Below are 22,424 nucleotides of genomic sequence, written 5' to 3'. Positions count from 1 at the left end.
CAGGGAATCGACCCCCCACCAGGGAATCGACCCCCAACCCCACCAGGGAATCGACCCCACCAGGGAATCGACCCCACCAGGGAATCGACCTCTAACCCCACCAGGGAATCAACCCCTAACCCCGCCAGGGAATCGACCCCTAACCCCACCAGGGAATCGACCCCTAACCCCACCAGGGAATCAACCCCACCAGGGAATCGACCCCTAACCCCACCAGGGAATCGACCCCTAACCCCACCAGGGAATCGACCCCCCACCAGGGAATCGACCCCCCACCAGGGAATCGACCCCCCACCAGGGAATCGACCCCCAACCCCACCAGGGAATCGACCCCACCAGGGAATCGACCCCACCAGGGAATTGACCTCTAACCCCGCCAGGGAATCGACCCCTAACCCCGCCAGGGAATCGACCCCTAACCCCACCAGGGAATCAACCCCACCAGGGAATCGACCCCTAACCCCACCAGGGAATCGACCCCTAACCCCACCAGGGAATCGACCCCACCAGGGAATCGACCCCTAACCCCGCCAGGGAATCGACCCCTAACCCCACCAGGGAATCGACCCCTAACCCCACCAGGGAATCGACCCCCCACCAGGGAATCGACCCCCCACCAGGGAATCGACCCCCCACCAGGGAATCAACCCCACCAGGGAATCGACCCCCCACCAGGGAATCGACCCCCCACCAGGGAATCAACCCCACCAGGGAATCGACCCCCCACCAGGGAATCGACCCCCCACCAGGGAATCGACCCCACCAGGGAATCGACCCCTAACCCCACCAGGGAATCAACCCCACCAGGGAATCAACCCCACCAGGGAATCGACCCCACCAGGGAATCAACCCCACCAGGGAATCAATCTGAATAATATCTACAGTTTCCTAACAGGTGATATGAACAATATCTACAGTTTCAGGTGATATGAATAATATCTACAGTTTCAGGTGATCTGAATAATATCTACAGTTTCCTAACAGGTGATATGAATAATATCTACAGTTTCAGGTGATCTGAATAATATCTACAGTTTCCTACCAGGTGATATGAATAATATCTACAGTTTCAGGTGATCTGAATAATATCTACAGTTTCCTACCAGGTGATATGAATAATATCTACAGTTTCAGGTGATGTGAATAATATCTACAGTTTCCTACCAGGTGATATGAATAATATCTACAGTTTCCTAACAGGTGATCTGAATAATATCTACAGTTTCCTAACAGGTGATATGAATAATATCTACAGTTTCCTAACAGGTGATATGAATAATATCTACAGTTTCAGGTGATCTGAATAATATCTACAGTTTCCTACCAGGTGATATGAATAATATCTACAGTTTCAGGTGATCTGAATAATATCTACAGTTTCCTACCAGGTGATATGAATAATATCTACAGTTTCAGGTGATCTGAATAATATCTACAGTTTCCTACCAGGTGATATGAATAATATCTACAGTTTCAGGTGATCTGAATAATATCTACAGTTTCCTAACAGGTGATCTGAATAATATCTACAGTTTCCTAACAGGTGATGTGAATAATATCTACAGTTTCAGGTGATCTGAATAATATCTACAGTTTCCTAACAGGTGATATGAATAATATCTACAGTTTCCTAACAGGTGATGTGAATAATATCTACAGTTTCCTAACAGGTGATGTGAATAATATCTACAGTTTCCTAGCAGGTGATCTGAATAATATCTACAGTTTCAGGTGATATGAATAATATCTACAGTTTCAGGTGATATGAATAATATCTACAGTTTCCTAACAGGTGATGTGAATAATATCTACAGTTTCCTAACAGGTGATGTGAATAATATCTACAGTTTCAGGTGATCTGAATAATATCTACAGTTTCCTAACAGGTGATGTGAATAATATCTACAGTTTCCTAACAGGTGATGTGAATAATATCTACAGTTTCAGGTGATCTGAATAATATCTACAGTTTCCTAACAGGTGATATGAATAATATCTACAGTTTCCTAACAGGTGATGTGAATAATATCTACAGTTTCCTAACAGGTGATGTGAATAATATCTACAGTTTCCTAGCAGGTGATCTGAATAATATCTACAGTTTCAGGTGATATGAATAATATCTACAGTTTCAGGTGATATGAATAATATCTACAGTTTCCTAACAGGTGATGTGAATAATATCTACAGTTTCCTAACAGGTGATGTGAATAATATCTACAGTTTCAGGTGATCTGAATAATATCTACAGTTTCCTACCAGGTGATCTGAATAATATCTACAGTTTCCTACCAGGTGATCTGAATAATATCTACAGTTTCCTACCAGGTGATATGAATAATATCTACAGTTTCCTACCAGGTGATATGAATAATATCTACAGTTTCAGGTGATGTGAATAATATCTACAGTTTCCTACCAGGTGATATGAATAATATCTACAGTTTCAGGTGATGTGAATAATATCTACAGTTTCCTAACAGGTGATATGAATAATATCTACAGTTTCAGGTGATGTGAATAATATCTACAGTTTCCTAACAGGTGATATGAATAATATCTACAGTTTCAGGTGATCTGAATAATATCTACAGTTTCAGGTGATCTGAATAATATCTACAGTTTCCTACCAGGTGATGTGAATAATATCTACAGTTTCAGGTGATCTGAATAATATCTACAGTTTCCTAACAGGTGATCTGAATAATATCCACAGTTTCAGGTGATATGAATAATATCTACAGTTTCCTAACAGGTGATCTGAATAATATCTACAGTTACAGGTGATCTGAATAATATCTACAGTTTCCTACCAGGTGATGTGAATAATATCTACAGTTTCAGGTGATCTGAATAATATCTACAGTTTCCTACCAGGTGATGTGAATAATATCTACAGTTTCAGGTGATATGAATAATATCTACAGTTTCCTAACAGGTGATCTGAATAATATCTACAGTTTCAGGTGATCTGAATAATATCTACAGTTTCAGGTGATATGAATAATATCTACAGTTTCCTAACAGGTGATATGAATAATATCTACAGTTTCCTAACAGGTGATATGAATAATATCTACAGTTTCCTAACAGGTGATATGAATAATATCTACAGTTTCCTAACAGGTGATCTGAATAATATCTACAGTTTCAGGTGATCTGAATAATATCTACAGTTTCAGGTGATCTGAATAATATCTACAGTTTCCTAACAGGTGATCTGAATAATATCTACAGTTTCCTAACAGGTGATGTGAATAATATCTACAGTTTCCTAACAGGTGATGTGAATAATATCTACAGTTTCCTAACAGGTGATGTGAATAATATCTACAGTTTCAGGTGATCTGAATAATATCTACAGTTTCCTACCAGGTGATCTGAATAATATCTACAGTTTCCTACCAGGTGATCTGAATAATATCTACAGTTTCCTACCAGGTGATCTGAATAATATCTACAGTTTCCTACCAGGTGATCTGAATAATATCTACAGTTTCCTACCAGGTGATCTGAATAATATCTACAGTTTCCTACCAGGTGATCTGAATAATATCTACAGTTTCCTACCAGGTGATCTGAATAATATCTACAGTTTCCTACCAGGTGATCTGAATAATATCTACAGTTTCCTACCAGGTGATCTGAATAATATCTACAGTTTCCTAACAGGTGATGTGAATAATATCTACAGTTTCCTAACAGGTGATATGAATAATATCTACAGTTTCAGGTGATCTGAATAATATCTACAGTTTCAGGTGATCTGAATAATATCTACAGTTTCAGGTGATGTGAATAATATCTACAGTTTCCTAACAGGTGATATGAATAATATCTACAGTTTCAGGTGATCTGAATAATATCTACAGTTTCAGGTGATATGAATAATATCTACAGTTTCAGGTGATCTGAATAATATCTACAGTTTCCTAACAGGTGATCTGAATAATATCCACAGTTTCAGGTGATATGAATAATATCTACAGTTTCCTAACAGGTGATCTGAATAATATCTACAGTTACAGGTGATCTGAATAATATCTACAGTTTCCTACCAGGTGATGTGAATAATATCTACAGTTTCAGGTGATCTGAATAATATCTACAGTTTCAGGTGATATGAATAATATCTACAGTTTCCTAACAGGTGATATGAATAATATCTACAGTTTCCTACAGGTGATATGAATAATATCTACAGTTTCCTAACAGGTGATATGAATAATATCTACAGTTTCCTAACAGGTGATATGAATAATATCTACAGTTTCAGGTGATCTGAATAATATCTACAGTTTCCTAACAGGTGATCTGAATAATATCTACAGTTTCCTAACAGGTGATCTGAATAATATCTACAGTTTCCTAACAGGTGATATGAATAATATCTACAGTTTCCTAACAGGTGATGTGAATAATATCTACAGTTTCAGGTGATCTGAATAATATCTACAGTTTCCTAACAGGTGATATGAATAATATCTACAGTTTCAGGTGATCTGAATAATATCTACAGTTTCCTAACAGGTGATATGAATAATATCTACAGTTTCAGGTGATCTAAATAATATCTACAGTTTCCTAACAGGTGATCTGAATAATATCTACAGGTTCCTAACAGGTGATGTGAATAATATCTACAGTTTCAGGTGATATGAATAATATCTACAGTTTCCTAACAGGTGATGTGAATAATATCTACAGTTTCAGGTGATCTGAATAATATCTACAGTTTCCTAACAGGTGATGTGAATAATATCTACAGTTTCAGGTGATCTGAATAATATCTACAGTTTCCTAACAGGTGATATGAATAATATCTACAGTTTCCTAACAGGTGATATGAATAATATCTACAGTTTCCTAACAGGTGATGTGAATAATATCTACAGTTTCCTAACAGGTGATCTGAATAATATCTACAGTTTCCTAACAGGTGATGTGAATAATATCTACAGTTTCAGGTGATCTGAATAATATCTACAGTTTCCTAACAGGTGATCTGAATAATATCTACAGTTTCCTAACAGGTGATGTGAATAATATCTACAGTTTCCTAACAGGTGATGTGAATAATATCTACAGTTTCCTAACAGGTGATGTGAATAATATCTACAGTTTCCTAACAGGTGATGTGAATAATATCTACAGTTTCCTAACAGGTGATCTGAATAATATCTACAGTTTCAGGTGATCTGAATAATATCTACAGTTTCAGGTGATCTGAATAATATCTACAGTTTCCTAACAGGTGATGTGAATAATATCTACAGTTTCCTAACAGGTGATCTGAATAATATCTACAGTTTCCTAACAGGTGATGTGAATAATATCTACAGTTTCCTAACAGGTGATCTGAATAATATCTACAGTTTCCTAACAGGTGATGTGAATAATATCTACAGTTTCAGGTGATCTGAATAATATCTACAGTTTCCTAACAGGTGATGTGAATAATATCTACAGTTTCAGGTGATCTGAATAATATCTACAGTTTCCTAACAGGTGATATGAATAATATCTACAGTTTCCTAACAGGTGATATGAATAATATCTACAGTTTCCTAACAGGTGATATGAATAATATCTACAGTTTCCTAACAGGTGATCTGAATAATATCTACAGTTTCCTAACAGGTGATATGAATAATATCTACAGTTTCAGGTGATCTGAATAATATCTACAGTTTCCTAACAGGTGATCTGAATAATATCTACAGTTTCCTAACAGGTGATGTGAATAATATCTACAGTTTCCTAACAGGTGATGTGAATAATATCTACAGTTTCCTAACAGGTGATATGAATAATATCTACAGTTTCAGGTGATCTGAATAATATCTACAGTTTCAGGTGATCTGAATAATATCTACAGTTTCCTAACAGGTGATGTGAATAATATCTACAGTTTCCTAACAGGTGATCTGAATAATATCTACAGTTTCCTAACAGGTGATGTGAATAATATCTACAGTTTCCTAACAGGTGATCTGAATAATATCTACAGTTTCCTAACAGGTGATGTGAATAATATCTACAGTTTCCTAACAGGTGATATGAATAATATCTACAGTTTCAGGTGATCTGAATAATATCTACAGTTTCCTAACAGGTGATCTGAATAATATCTACAGTTTCCTAACAGGTGATCTGAATAATATCTACAGTTTCCTAACAGGTGATATGAATAATATCTACAGTTTCCTAACAGGTGATGTGAATAATATCTACAGTTTCAGGTGATCTGAATAATATCTACAGTTTCCTAAAAGGTGATATGAATAATATCTACAGTTTCAGGTGATCTGAATAATATCTACAGTTTCCTAACAGGTGATATGAATAATATCTACAGTTTCAGGTGATCTAAATAATATCTACAGTTTCCTAACAGGTGATCTGAATAATATCTACAGTTTCCTAACAGGTGATGTGAATAATATCTACAGTTTCAGGTGATATGAATAATATCTACAGTTTCCTAACAGGTGATGTGAATAATATCTACAGTTTCAGGTGATCTGAATAATATCTACAGTTTCCTAACAGGTGATGTGAATAATATCTACAGTTTCAGGTGATCTGAATAATATCTACAGTTTCCTAACAGGTGATATGAATAATATCTACAGTTTCCTAACAGGTGATATGAATAATATCTACAGTTTCCTAACAGGTGATGTGAATAATATCTACAGTTTCCTAACAGGTGATGTGAATAATATCTACAGTTTCCTAACAGGTGATGTGAATAATATCTACAGTTTCCTAACAGGTGATGTGAATAATATCTACAGTTTCAGGTGATCTGAATAATATCTACAGTTTCCTAACAGGTGATCTGAATAATATCTACAGTTTCCTAACAGGTGATGTGAATAATATCTACAGTTTCCTAACAGGTGATGTGAATAATATCTACAGTTTCCTAACAGGTGATCTGAATAATATCTACAGTTTCAGGTGATCTGAATAATATCTACAGTTTCAGGTGATCTGAATAATATCTACAGTTTCCTAACAGGTGATGTGAATAATATCTACAGTTTCCTAACAGGTGATGTGAATAATATCTACAGTTTCCTAACAGGTGATCTGAATAATATCTACAGTTTCAGGTGATCTGAATAATATCTACAGTTTCCTAACAGGTGATGTGAATAATATCTACAGTTTCAGGTGATCTGAATAATATCTACAGTTTCCTAACAGGTGATATGAATAATATCTACAGTTTCCTAACAGGTGATATGAATAATATCTACAGTTTCCTAACAGGTGATATGAATAATATCTACAGTTTCCTAACAGGTGATATGAATAATATCTACAGTTTCCTAACAGGTGATATGAATAATATCTACAGTTTCCTAACAGGTGATATGAATAATATCTACAGTTTCCTAACAGGTGATATGAATAATATCTACAGTTTCAGGTGATCTGAATAATATCTACAGTTTCCTAACAGGTGATGTGAATAATATCTACAGTTTCCTAACAGGTGATCTGAATAATATCTACAGTTTCCTAACAGGTGATGTGAATAATATCTACAGTTTCCTAACAGGTGATCTGAATAATATCTACAGTTTCCTAACAGGTGATGTGAATAATATCTACAGTTTCCTAACAGGTGATGTGAATAATATCTACAGTTTCCTAACAGGTGATCTGAATAATATCTACAGTTTCAGGTGATCTGAATAATATCTACAGTTTCAGGTGATCTGAATAATATCTACAGTTTCAGGTGATCTGAATAATATCTACAGTTTCAGGTGATCTGAATAATATCTACAGTTTCCTACCAGGTGATCTGAATAATATCTACAGTTTCCTAACAGGTGATATGAATAATATCTACAGTTTCCTAACAGGTGATATGAATAATATCTACAGTTTCAGGTGATATGAATACGGCAGCCTTTCACAGGTGAGTCGTTGGTCACGCCCCTAACCTGAGCAACTTCTCCTGCTCGCGCTCCAGGCACCCCAGTCTGTCGCCACGGTGACGGGCTCGCTCGTCCCCCCGCTCCTCGTCTGTTTGGAACGACAGAATAGAACACAGTGACCCATAATGCACTGCTTCGATAACAGTAGATTTGGTGATATCTGGTCTATTAAAATATACTGAACTAAAATATCACATGCAACATTTATTTTCAAATATTTTTACCGATTTATAGTTCATACAGAAATCAGTCAATTTAAATAAATAAAATGAGGCCCTCATCTATGGATTTCACATGACTGGGAATACAGATATGCATCTGTTGGTCATAGATACAGTGAGGGAAAAAAGTATGGTGGAGAGTTTGGAATCTGATTGATTGATTGCTTCTGTGGACAGGTGTCTGTTTTACAGGTAACAAGTTGCGGTTAGGAGCACTCCCTTTAAGAGTGTGCTCCTAATCTCAGCTCGTTCCCTGTATAAAAGACACCTGGGAGCCAGAAATCTTTCTGATTGAGGGGGGGTCAAATACTCATTTCCCTCATTAAAATGCAAATCAATTTATAACATTTGACACGTGTTTTTCTGGATTTGTTTGTTGTTATTCTGTCTCTCACTGTTCAAATAAACCTACCATTAAAATTATAGACTGATCATTTCTTTGTCAGTGGGCAAACGTACAAAATCAGCAGGGGATCAAATACCTTTTTCACTCACTGTAGCTTAAATAAAAAGTTAGGGGTGTGGTTCAGAAAACCAGTCAGTATCTGGTGTGACCACCATTTGCCTCATGCAGCACAACACATCTCCTTCACATAGAGTTGATCAGGCTGCTGATTGTGGCCTGTGGAATGTTGTCCCACTCCTCTTCAATGGCTGAGCGAAAATTCTGGATTTTGACGGGAACTGGAATATGCTGTCGTACACGTTGATCCAGAGCATCCCAAACATGCTCAGTGGGTGACATGTCTGGTGAGTATGCAGGCCATGGAAGAACTGGGACATTTTCAGCTTCCAGGAATTGTGTACAGATCCTTGCGACATGACGCTGTGCATTATCATGCTGAAACATGAGGTGATGGAGGAGGATGAATGGCACCACAATGGGCCTCAGGATCTCATCACGGTATCTCTGTGCATTCAAATTGCCATCGATAAAATGCAATTGTGTTCGTTGTCCGTATCTCATGCCTGCCCCATACCATAACCCCACCTCCACCATGGGGTCCACACCATAACCCCACCATGGGGCACTCTGTTCACAACGTTGACATCATCAAACCGCTCGCCCACACGACGCCGTACACGTACGTGGTCTGTGGTTGTGAGGCCGGTTGGACGTACTGCCAAATTCCTGCAGTCAGCATGCCAATTGCACGCTGCCTCAACACATCTGCCTACCAAGTTGTGCAGCGGTCTAAGGCACTGCACTGCAGTGCTTTTGAAGCGTCACTACAGCCCCGGGTTCGATCCCAGGCTGTGTTGCGGCCGGCCGTGACCCGGGAGACCAATGAGGCGGTGCATAATTGGCCCAGAGTCGTCCACGTTAGGGGAGGGTTTGGCCGGCCGGGATTTCTTTGTCCCATCGCGCTCTACCGACTCCTGTGGCGGTCCGGGCGCCTGCAAGCTGACTTCGTTCACCTGTTGGATGGTGTTTCCTCATTGGTTGTTTTCCGGGTTAAGCGAGCAGTGTGTCAAGAAGCAGTGTAGCTTGGCAGGGTCGTGTTTCAGAGGACGCACAGCTCTCGACCTTCGCCTCTCCCGAGTCCGTACGGGAGTTGCAGCGATGGGACAAGACTGTAACTACCAATTGGATATCACGAAATTGTGGAGAAAAAGGGATAAAAGTAACAAAAAATGAATAAATGCAGTACCTTCTTGAGATATATATATATCTAGATCTATCTAGAAGGTGATTAAACAGCATGATCGTTACACAGGTGCACCTTGTGCTGAGGACAATAAATGGCCACTTTAAAATGTGCAGTTATCACAACACAATGCCACAGATTTTCTCAAGGTTGTATTTTTAAAAATATTTTATATATATATATATAAAAGAAACATTAAAAATATTTTAAAAAATACAACCTTGAGAAAATCTGTGGCATTGTGTTGTGCCCCCACTATATAGCCCCCCCATGAGAGGCATAATAAGTCATGTCAAACTGTGTAGAATTGTAGGAAGTGTCTTAAAATGTCAAAACATGAAAACTGTTTGTCCCCCCCATATAGCCCCCCCTATACCCCCACCCCCCATATCTAAACCCCAGTTATCCCCTTTGGTATAAAAGATGGAAATAAACAGCCAGTCTCACCTTTAACCCCTGCGTGCAGCACTAGAGGTCTCTGCGAGTCTGTATTGCTACTGTCCCTCTGTCTGGCCACGGCCACAGCTATCCCTACAGGAGGGTGACGGACCTCTCCCCCACCCTCGCCTGACCCCGCCCCCTCGCCGTCGGGACGTTCCACCTCTCTCTTCATCAGCCTCCCCCCCGCTCCTCCTCCTCCTCCCCCTCCCCCTCCTCCTCCTTCCAGTCTCATGAACGCCAGGCCTCCGAACGAGGCTTGGTTGTCCGTGTTCTGCCTAGAGGACAGACGGCGTTCAGGTGGGAAAGTCCCGCTGTATTTGATTAGACTCTGCATGGCTGACACTTCTCCTCCTTCTGTTCCCTCATCAGTCCCTCCTCCCCCGCTGCCTCTCCTCCTTCCCACCACTGGAGGGTACAGGGCTGAGGTGTCCAAGTAACGCCTCCTCTCCTCCTCTCCTCCTCTCTGGGGTTGGGGCGAAGGGTGGGGGGAATTTGTGTGTCTGTTTTGGGGTGCGTGGGGGTTGGATGGGGGTCTGTTGAGTTCCGGTTGGTTGTGGTGTGAGGGTTGAGTGTGTGTGCGTGTCTGCTGTGCGGAGTGTGTGTGTGTGTGTTGAGAGTGTCCGTGCTGGGAGGCCAGCGCTGCCATATGACTGGTGGCGTAGTTAGCCAATGGGCTGATGGGGTTCCATTTAGGCCCTTCCCCCACTCGCTCCAGGCCCAATCGGACGGCATGTTTTGGCGTGTCCCTGAGGTCCGGGCTGAACCCTGATTGGCTGACGTAACCGTCTCGTTTCAGAGCCGAACCGTTGGAGCAGATCACAGAGCCCTCCTCCCGCTCTCTCTGATTGGGCAAATCACCAGGAAGAGAAGGGCGACGGTCCAATAGAGTCTTTTCAGGAAACCTGGAGATCTCCCTCTCTCTTTCTCTCTCCCTCTCTCTTTCTCTTTCTCTCTCCCTCTCTCTCTCTCTCAGTTTGTCGTGTTTGTCCCTGGCCTGCGAGGCGATCTGGATCGGGCCGACCCGCTCATCATAGACCTCCACGGAAGGCACGTAAGTGGGCGCGCTCACACGCTGTTCCCTGATAGGCTCCCGGTGTGCAGTGTAGGTGGGGCCAGGGAGGAGTCCACCGCTGTAGGTAGATTCAGTCTTTCTCAGCCTGTCTGTGTGTGTGTGGGGGTTAGGGTTAGGGTTAGGGTTGGGGTTAGGGTTAGGGTTAGGGTTGGGGGAGCGAATGGGTGCGTCCTCAGTCTCTGGGTAACGTCCAGAAGAGGAGGAGCCCTGGAGGGGACGAGGAGCAGACGGGCGGTGGAGGAAAGCCTCTCTTTCTCTCTCTCGTTCTCTGTGGCGTTCTCTCTCTCCACTCCTCCCATCCTGCTGTGTCAGATCTACCACACTGTACGAACGAGGTTCCTCTCTCGACCGCTCCCTCTCTCCTCTGTCTCTCTCCTCGCGGTAGAGTCTGTCTCGGTCTCTGACGCCCTCCTGGGGTTCCTCTCTCTCCCTCTCCTCGCGGTAGAGTCTGTCTCGGTCTCTGACCCCCTCCTGGGGCTCCTCTCTCTCCCTCTCCTCGCGGTAGAGTCTGTCTCGGTCTCTGACCCCCTCCTGGGGCTCCTCTCTCTCCCTCTCCTCGCGGTAGAGTCTGTCTCGGTCTCTGACCCCCTCCTGGGGCTCCTCTCTCTCCAACTCCTCGCGGTAGAGTCTGTCCCGGTCCCTGACCCCCTCCTGGGGCTCCTCTCTCTCCCTCTCCTCGCGGTAGAGTCTGTCTCGGTCTCTGACCCCCTCCTGGGGCTCCTCTCTCTCCCTCTCCTCGCGGTAGAGTCTGTCCCGGTCCCTGACCCCCTTCCGGGAGGTACTCAGGAGGGGGGTGGGGCTGGGGGGGACGGAGGAGGGTTGAAGAGGCGGCTGGGGTAACGACACCGGCAGGAAGAACCTCTCTGGAACACAAACATCACAAAAACACCAAACCCATCAGGACACATCACCACATCCATCAATTTGCTGAGTAGAGTGTTTAAGGTAAATTTCACTGGTCATCCCCCCCAAAGCCAACACCTCCTTTGGCCTCCTTTTCTTCCAGCTCTCTGCTGCCAATGACTGGAACGAATTGCAAAAATATCTGGAGACTCATATCTCTAACTTTAAGCATCAGCTGTCAGAGCAGCTTACCGATCACTGTACCTGTTAGAGGTCAACCGATTAATCGGAATGGCCAATTAATTAGGGCCGATTTCACGTTTTCATAACAATCGGTAATCGGTATTTTTGGCGAAAAAAGCACTGTCGTTGCACCAATGTACCTAACCATAAACATCAATGCCTTTCTTTAAAATCAATACACAAGTATATATTTTTAAACCTGCATATTTAGTTAATATTACCTGCTAACATGAAATTGTGTCACTGCTCTTGCGTTCATTGCCTGGCTCGTTGCGAACTAATTTGACAGAATTTTACATAATTATGACATACCATTGAAGATTGTGCAATGTAACAGGAATATTTAGATTTAGGGATGCCACCCGTTAGATAAAATACGGAACGGTTCCGTATTTCACTGAAAGAAAAAACGTTTTGTTTTCGAGATGATAGTTTCCGGATTCGACCATTTTAAATGGCCAAAGGCTCGTATTTCTGTGTGTTTATTATATTATAAATAAGTCTATGATTTGATAGAGCAGTCTGACTGAGCGATGGTAGGCACCAGCAGGCTCGTAAGCGTTCATTCAAACAGCACTGTCGTGCGTTTTGCCAGCAGCTCTTCGCTATGCTTCAAGCATTGTGCTGTTTATGACTTCAAGCCTGTCAACCCCCGAGATGAGGCTGGTGTAACCGATGTGAAATGGCTAGCTAGTTAGCCGGATGCGCGCTAATAGCGTTTCAAACGTCACTCGCTCTGAGACTTGGAGTAGTTGTTCCCCTTGCTCTACATGGGTAACGCTGCTTCGAGGGTGGCTGTTGTCGATGTGTTCCTGGTTCGAGCCCAGGTAGGAGCGAGGAGAGGGACGGGAGCTATACTGTTACACTGGCAATACTAAAGTGCCTATAAGAACATCCAATAGTCAAACGTATATGAAATACAAATGGTATAGAGAGAAATAGTCCTGTAATAACTACAACCTAAAACTTCTTACCTGGGAATATTGAAGACTCATGTTAAAAGGAACCACCAGCTTTCATATGTTCTCATGTTCTGAGCAAGGAACTTAAACGTTAGCTTTCTTACATGGCACATATTGCACTTTTACTTTCTTCTCCAACACTTTGTTTTTGCATTATTTAAACCAAATTCAGCATGTTTCATTATTTATTTGAGGCCAAATAGATTTTATTGATGTATTATATTAAGTTAAAATAAGTGTTCATTCAGTATTGTTGTAATTGTCATTATTACAAATAAATGTAAAAAAAACATATGTGTAAGTAAAAATCGGCCGATTAATCGGCACTGGATTTATTTGGCCCTCCAATAATCGGTATCGGCGTTGAAAAATCATAATCGGTCGACCTCTAGTACCTGTACATAGCCCATCTGTAAATAGCCCATCCAACTACCTCATCCCCATATTGTTATTTATCCTCTTGCTCTTTTGCACCCCAGTATCTCTACTTGCACATCATCATCTGCACATCTATCCCTCCAGTGTTCATTTTCTAAATTGTAATTATTTTGCCACCATGGCCTATTTATTGCCTTACCTCCCTACTCTTCTACATTTGCACACACTGTACATAGATTTTTATATTGTATTATTGACTGTATGTTTTGTTTATTCCATGTGTAACTCTGTTGTTGTATGTGTCGCACTGCTTTGCTTTATTCTTGGTCAGGTCACAGTTGTAAATGAGAACTTGTTCTCAACTGGCCTACCTGGTTAAATAAAAAGGTGAATTAAAAAATATTGTATTTATTTTTTTATCCTTCAGAACAACACAGCAGATACAATAACACCAGGCTTTCCAAAGAAATCTGGCCCGAGACCCCACTTTGATACACATTTTTTGTGCCCCCACCATGTGGAAAAAGTGATTTAAATCAACGACCAATAATGCCTTTTTATTGGGGCTAAGATAGTCTATTACAAATCAATACTTTGATATGAAGGCACTATGGTTTGAAGAGACTGAAATGAGGCCGTATTTCAATCTGAAGGCAGTACGGTTTGAAGAGACCCGTATTTCAATCTGAAGGCAGTACAGTTTGAAGAGACCCGTATTTCAATCTGAAGCAGTACCGTTTGAAGAGACCCGTATTTCAATCTGAAGGCAGTACCGTTTGAAGAGACCCGTATTTCAATCTGAAGGCAGTACCGTTTGAAGAGACCCGTATTTCAATCTGAAGGCAGTACCGTTTGAAGAGACCCGTATTTCAATCTGAAGGCAGTACCGTTTGAAGAGACCCGTATTTCAATCTGAAAGCAGTACCGTTTGAAGAGACCCGTATTTCAATCTGAAGGCAGTACGGTTTGAAGAGACCCGTATTTCAATCTGAAGGCAGTACGGTTTGAAGAGACCCGTATTTCAATCTGAAGGCAGTACGGTTTGAAGAGACCCGTATTTCAATCTGAAGGCAATATGGTTTAATGAGACCGTATTTCAATCTGAAGGCAGTACGGTTTGAAGAGCCTGAATATTTTGGAGGCTAGTCGTAGTGTGGTTTAGAAGAGACTGAATATTTTGGAGGCTAGTCGTAGTGTGGTTTGAAGAGACTGAATATTTTGGAGGCTAGTCGTAGTGTGGTTTAGAAGAGACTGAATATTTTGGAGGCTAGTCGTAGTGTGGTTTAGAAGAGACTGAATATTTTGGAGGCTAGTCGTAGTGTGGTTTAGAAGAGACTGTATATTTTGGGGGCTAGTCGTAGTGTGGTTTAGAAGAGACTGAATATTTTGGAGGCTAGTCGTAGTGTGGTTTAGAAGAGACTGAATATTTTGGAGGCTAGTCGTAGTGTGGTTTGAAATGACTGAATATTTTGGAGGCTAGTCGTAGTGTGGTTTAGAAGAGACTGAATATTTTGGAGGCTAGTCGTAGTGTGGTTTGAAGAGACTGAATATTTTGGGGGCTAGTCGTAGTGTGGTTTGAAGAGACTGAATATTTTGGAGGCTAGTCGTAGTGTGGTTTAGAAGAGACTGAATATTTTGGAGGCTAGTCGTAGTGTGGTTTAGAAGAGACTGAATATTTTGGAGGCTAGTCGTAGTGTGGTTTAGAAGAGTCTGAATATTTTGGAGGCTAGTCGTAGTGTGGTTTAGAAGAGACTGAATATTTTGGAGGCTAGTCGTAGTGTGGTTTAGAAGTGGTAGTGTGTACTGACCTTGGTGTGGTGTGTTGTAGAGGTGGTGATGCTGAGCCAAGCCCAGCGAGGGGGGAGGAGGGTCCAGGTTACCCAGGGGGAGGTGGTAGGGGGTGGGGTACAGACCGCCTGGGAGAGAGGCGTAACCTGGAGGAGCAACAAACAACACATCAGCTGGGTAGGTGCTGGGACAGAGCAAATACCTGCACTCCTTAGGGAGGCGGGAACCCCAGGAATGGATAGCCCTACTACTGACCTCTGACCTGTAGACCTCTAGCCCCAGACCGGATCCTGGCCTCTAGCCCCAGACCGGATCCTGGCCTCTAGCCCCAGACCGGATCCTGGCCTCTAGCCCCAGACCGGATCCTGGCCTCTAGCCCCAGACCGGATCCTGGCCTCTAGCCCCAGACCGGATCCTGGCCTCTAGCCCCAGACCGGATCCTGGCCTCTAGCCCCAGACCGGATCCTGACCTCTAGCCCCAGACCGGATCCTGACCTCTAGCCCCAGACCGGATCCTGACCTCTAGCCCCAGACCGGATCCTGACCTCTAGCCCCAGACCGGATCCTGACCTCTAGCCCCAGACCGGATCCTGACCTCTAGCCCCAGACCGGATCCTGACCTCTAGCCCCAGACCGGATCCTGACCTCTAGCCCCAGACCGGATCCTGACCTCTAGCCCCAGACCGGATCCTGACCTCTAGCCCCAGACCGGATCCTGACCTCTAGCCCCAGACCGGATCCTGACCTCTAGCCCCAGACCGGATCCTAATATAGAACGTCTCAAGCGTCACGCTACGCTAGTGACCCCAAGCCACGGCATTCCAACAGCACTTCCCATGTAGCTTCAAACACAGACGTCCCATTCCTGCAACGACCTCTGGAATTAAACCAACCTCTCCCACAGGAGATGGAGGAGAGAGAGAGAGGGGAGGAAGAGAGAAAGAATGGTGTGCCTGTCTTCCCTCCAGGCAGGAAAGAGGACAGGAGGAGGGATAGAAGTGGGGCAGGAGAGAGGAGGAGGAGAGAGAGAGAGAGAGAGAGAGAGAGAGAGAGAGGACAGGAGGAGGAGAGAGAGAGAGAGAGAGAGAGAGAGGACAGGAGGAGGGATAGAAGTGGAGCAGGAGAGAGAGAGGGGACAGGAGGAGAGAGAGAGAGGGGACAGGAGGAGGGATAGAAGTGGGGCAGAAGAGAGAGAGATGAAGGACGAGGAGAGAGAGAGAGGACAGGAGGAGTGTCATGAGAATTTTCAATCCCAATGATAACTAACAACCAATAAGCTTTGACTAATCCCCGAGGTTTCTAAGACTCGGGGTTAAATAATAATTAGGCAAAGACTCAGCTTATGCAAAAGGTTCATACAGTTTATTCACGAGAACGTTCTGAAGTCCACAATATAAAAGGCATCCATTTTATAGTTCACTCCCCAATTACACACGGACAGAGAGGCGAGTTGTATCCACTGTTTATCACTACCAAGCCGACAGTACACACGGACAGAGAGGCGAGTTGTATCCACTGTTTATCACTACCAAGCCGACAGTACACACGGACAGAGAGGCGAGTTGTATCCACTGTTTATCACTACCAAGCCGACAGTACACACGGACAGAGAGGCGAGTTGTATCCACTGTTTATCACTACCAAGCCGACAGTACACACGGACAGAGAGGCGAGTTGTATCCACTGTTTATCACTACCAAGCCGACAGTTCCTTTCCCCAGAGATTAGAGGAACCTTGAAAAGGACTCCCTGTCCTATCATACGTTTCTCAGAGTTCTAGCCAGGTCGGGTCAAAAGGACTCCCTGTCCTATCATACGTTTCTCAGAGTTCTAGCCAGGTCGGGTCAAAAGGACTCCCTGTCCTATCATACGTTTCTCAGAGTTCTAGCCAGGTCGGGTCAAAAGGACTCCCTGTCCTATCATACGTTTCTCAGAGTTCTAGCCAGGTCGGGTCAAAAGGACTCCCTGTCCTATCATACGTTTCTCAGAGTTCTAGCCAGGTCGGGTCAAAAGGACTCCCTGTCCTATCATACGTTTCTCAGAGTTCTAGCCAGGTCGGGTCAAAAGGACTCCCTGTCCTATCATACGTTTCTCAGAGTTCTAGCCAGGTCGGGTCAAAAGGACTCCCTGTCCTATCATACGTTTCTCAGAGTTCTAGCCAGGTCGGGTCAAAAGGACTCCCTGTCCTATCATACGTTTCTCAGAGTTCTAGCCAGGTCGGGTCAAACACAGTTGAATTGTTCTCAGTCATTTCTTAGACACACACACATTTCTCTCCCTAACCTTATTGGACTAAGGTTTAGTACTTTAATCATTCATACTACATAAACTAATAAATCACTAATTAGTTACGTTTCAGGGTGGGATTCTTTAATCATTACCTTTAAATCATATAATTCCCTTATCAAGGAGGGATAGAAGTGGAGCAGGAGAGAGAGAGCTGAGGGACGAGGAGAGAGAGAGAGGACAGGAGGAGAGCGAGAGAGAGGACAGGAGGAGAGCGAGAGAGAGGACAGGAGGAGGGATAGAAGTGGAGCAGGAGAGAGAGAGCTGAGGGACGAGGAGAGAGAGAGAGAGGACAGGAGGAGAGCGAGAGAGAGGACAGGAGGAGGGATAGAAGTGGAGCAGGAGAGAGAGAGCTGAGGGACGAGGAGAGCGAGGACAGGAGGAGGAGAGCGAGGACAGGAGGAGGGATAGAAGTGGAGCAGGAGAGAGAGAGAGATGAAGGACGAGGAGAGAGAGAGAGGACAGGAGGAGAGCGAGAGAGAGGACAGGAGGAGGAGAGCGAGAGCTGAGGGACGAGGAGAGAGAGAGGACAGCGAGAGAGAGGACAGGAGGAGGAGAGCGAGAGAGAGGACAGTAGCGAAGCGAGCAGATCGAACATGAAGGACAGTCTGAAACAGTCTGTTACCTTCGTGGGCGGCAGCGTGTGAAGCCCAGAGCTGAGCCATCTGATTGGGTGATCTGTAGGCTGGGTCAGAGGTCAGGGGGGAGGGGCCGGAATAGCCCGGCAGGAAGGGACTGGAGGCTGCTGGGAAGGCATCACCTGGAGAAATGAGATACGGAGACTTTGAAGCTTTATTGAGACGAGACACACAGACACACATAGTAGTCAATACAGACTGACATCATCATCATCATCATCATCATCATCATCATACCCATCCAGAATAGGTCCCATAGGCCGATGGACAAGATCAAAACACTAAAAGGACAGGGAACAAAAACTGAGGGTAAAAGCCCCGCGGCTCCCCGAGGGTAAAAGCCCCGCGACTCTCCGAGGGTAAAAGCCCCGCGACTCTCCGAGGGTAAAAGCCCCGCGACTCTCCGAGGGTAAAAGCCCCGCGACTCTCCGAGGGTAAAAGCCCCGCGACTCTCCGAGGGTAAAAGCCCCGCGACTCTCCGAGGGTAAAAGCCCCGCGACTCTCCGAGGGTAAAAGCCCCGCGACTCTCCGAGGGTAAAAGCCCCGCGACTCTCCGAGGGTAAAAGCCCCGCCACTCTCCGAGGGTAAAAGCCCCGCCACTCTCCGAGGGTAAAAGCCCCGCGACTCTCCGAGGGTGTCTCAGGGGCAGTGGGTTATGAACAAAACAAACACAGTTCCATTTCACACCATACAGGTCACCAACTATTTGACCTTTTGAACCCCCTGAAGACGACTGCAGCCAGCCTCGGGGTTAGTGTGTGTGTGATGTGATGTGAAGACGTGTTCCCAGAGTCTCCCTGCAGCTAAATCAGTGTATTAAACCTGTCACACACACACACACACACACACTCTACATCATCCTCAAGGTAACACACACACACACTGCTACATCATCCTCAAGGTAACACACACACACACACAGCTACATCATCCTCAAGGTAACACACACACACCTCTGTGCTTTGTAAATCTGTACACACCTAGCAATGTAAACTTGTCACACACACACACACAGACACACAGTAACCAACACACACACACAGTAACCAACACACACACACAGTAACCAACACACACACACACACACACTAACCAACACACACACACACTAACCAACACACACACTAACCAACACACACACACACACACACACACACACAGTAACCAACACACACACACACACACACACACAGTAACCAACACACACACACACCTCTGTGCTTTGTAAATCTGTACACACCCAGCAATGTAAATGACACACAGCCAGTTCTCTAAATAACACACCACTCCCAGAACCAGAACATCCACCTGGGTCTATTAACGCTTCTAAAGACAAATTCAGACCTGCTCAAATCACACGCACACACACACCCCGCCCCCAGAACCAGCACATCCACCTGGGTCTATTAACGCTTCTAAAGACAAATTCAGACCTGCTCAAATCACACGCACACACACACACACACACACACACACACACACACACACACCACACACAGAGAGAGAGAGAGAGAGAGAGAGAGAGAGCCGGAGTAGGTGTGTAAACCAGTAGAGGCTCCTCAGAGGATAACTTTTTTTTTCTTTTTCTGAAATTCACTGAGTATCAAAAAAAAGTTTCACTATTTTGTAAGTTCAGAAAAAAACGAGTAAATATATTCACGTCACCAAATAACTGATTAAAACACACCGTTTTACAGTGAAGGTCTACAGTAGCCTCAGCAGCACTCTGTAGGGTAGCACCATGGTGTAGCCGGAGGACAGCTAGCTTCCATCCTCCTCTGGGTACATTGACTTCAATACAAAACCTAGGAGGCTCATGGTTCTCACCCTCCTTCCATAGACTTACACAGTAATAATGACAACTTCCGGAGGACGTTCCTCCAACCTATCAGAGCTCTTGCAGCATTAACTGACGTGTTGTCAACCCAATCAAAGGATCAGAGAATACATCTAGTACTGAATGCAATAAGCTACCGCTAGCTAGCACTGCATAAAATAGGGTGAGGAGTGTGTGTTTAGTATTTACACACAGAGAGAGAGAGAGAGAGAGAGACAGAGAGACAGACAATAGTTGAATAGTTTTGAACAAATTCATTTATTCAAATTGAGAATCTGCAGAGAGCTATATTCCGTTCTATTATTTTACTAACTCGTTAGTTCTAGGAGCTATGATGTTAGCTAATAGGGTGACATTGATAACAATGTTGGCTGCGTGCAGCGGTTAGAGGTTATGGTATGAAGATTTGAAACTCTCGCTTGCAACTGTTTAGACTAATGATCACCACCCCCTAGAACAGCTAGATGGAGGAGAGAGTCTGGACTAATGATAACACCCCTAGAACAGCTAGATGGAGGAGAGAGTCTGGACTGATAACACCCCTAGAACAGCTAGATGGAGGAGAGAGTCTGGACTAATGATAACACCCCCTAGAACAGCTAGATGGAGGAGAGAGTCTGGACTAATGATCACACCCCCCTAGAACAGCTAGATGGAGGAGAGAGTCTGGACTAATGATAACACCCCCCTAGAACAGCTAGATGGAGGAGAGAGTCTGGACTAATGATAACACCCCCTAGAACAGCTAGATGGAGGAGAGAGTCTGGACTAATGATAACACCCCCCTAGAACAGCTAGATGGAGGAGAGAGTCTGGACTAATGATAACACCCCTAGAACAGCTAGATGGAGGAGAGAGTCTGGACTAATGATAACACCCCTAGAACAGCTAGATGGAGGAGAGAGTCTGGACTAATGATAACACCCCTAGAACAGCTAGATGGAGGGAGAGAGTATGGACTAATGATAACACCCCTAGAACAGCTAGATGGAGGAGAGAGTCTGGACTAATGATAACACCCCTAGAACAACTAGATGGAGGAGAGAGTCTGGACTAATGATAACACCCCTAGAACAGCTAGATGGAGGAGAGAGTCTGGACTAATGATAACACCCCTAGAACAGCTAGATGGAGGAGAGAGTCTGGACTAATGATAACACCCCTAGAACAGCTAGATGGAGGAGAGAGTCTGGACTAATGATAACACACCCCTAGAACAGCTAGATGGAGGAGAGAGTCTGGACTAATGATAACACACCCCTAGAACAGCTAGATGGAGGAGAGAGTCTGGACTAATGATAACACACCCCTAGAACAGCTAGATGGAGGAGAGAGTCTGGACTAATGATAACACCCCTAGAACAGCTAGATGGAGGAGAGAGTCTGGACTAATGATAACACCCCTAGAACAGAACCTGTGTGCACCGACGTTATAAAACGTTTCATTCGTACGCTAGGTTATAGCAACCTGATGATGGGTATAGGAGGCAATTAGAGTATCATGTAAACCCATCACTGCTACATTGAACTGGGTGAATATGAAGGACAGTCATCCAATATGCCGTAATAGAAATAAGACCGTGCTCATTTAAAAAACAATAAAAAATAAACGTCCTCCCTAATCTTAAACGGCACCAACCGCCACTGGTGTAAACGGTAACATATGGCAGCGGTCTCTCCTTCAGCGGAGGAGGTCTTTACTGGCGGTTAGTCTTGGGCCGTATACCGGGTCGTATACCAGGGTATTTGGAAATAGCCACAGGATGGAAAAGGATTTGGAAATAGCCACAACTTCAAAAAACTATTTTCTTTGAATAATGTAAAATAAAGTAACAGGTTGAAATGATGAACACAATCTGCTTTATCTCCTAAGGTACCTCCTACCGCTATCTCCTACCGCATCTCTAAGGTACCTCCTACCGCTATCTCCTACCGCATCTCTAAGGTACCTCCTAACGCTATCTCCTACCACATCTCTTAAGGCAGCACCTCCCGGCGCTACCGCTACCGCTACCTCCCGGCCTCCCGGCGCTACCGCTACCGCTACCTCCCGGCCTCCCGCTACCGCTACCTCCCGGCGCTACCGCTACCTCCCGGCCTCCCGGCGC

General features: G+C 44.0%; 1 protein-coding gene across 1 annotated transcript in view; it reads right to left on the bottom strand.

Annotated features, from left to right (window-relative positions):
* The window catches only part of LOC115188882 (trinucleotide repeat-containing gene 18 protein), a 104,905-nt gene that overhangs the window by 51,442 nt on the left and 31,039 nt on the right, over nt 1-22,424 (bottom strand). The window contains exons 3-8 of the mRNA XM_029747706.1: nt 18,467-18,601; nt 15,576-15,701; nt 11,880-12,204; nt 11,477-11,789; nt 10,276-11,446; nt 7,965-8,046 (exon numbers count right to left, since the gene is read on the bottom strand). Coding sequence (XP_029603566.1) covers nt 7,965-8,046; nt 10,276-11,446; nt 11,477-11,789; nt 11,880-12,204; nt 15,576-15,701; nt 18,467-18,601 — 2,152 coding nt within the window. The remainder of the gene's footprint in view (nt 1-7,964; nt 8,047-10,275; nt 11,447-11,476; nt 11,790-11,879; nt 12,205-15,575; nt 15,702-18,466; nt 18,602-22,424) is intronic.

The sequence above is a fragment of the Salmo trutta genome, unplaced genomic scaffold (genome assembly GCF_901001165.1).
Source record: "Salmo trutta unplaced genomic scaffold, fSalTru1.1, whole genome shotgun sequence".
In the NCBI taxonomy this organism is placed as follows: Eukaryota; Metazoa; Chordata; class Actinopteri; order Salmoniformes; family Salmonidae; genus Salmo; species Salmo trutta.
This window is presented reverse-complemented; position numbering and strand designations above follow the sequence as displayed.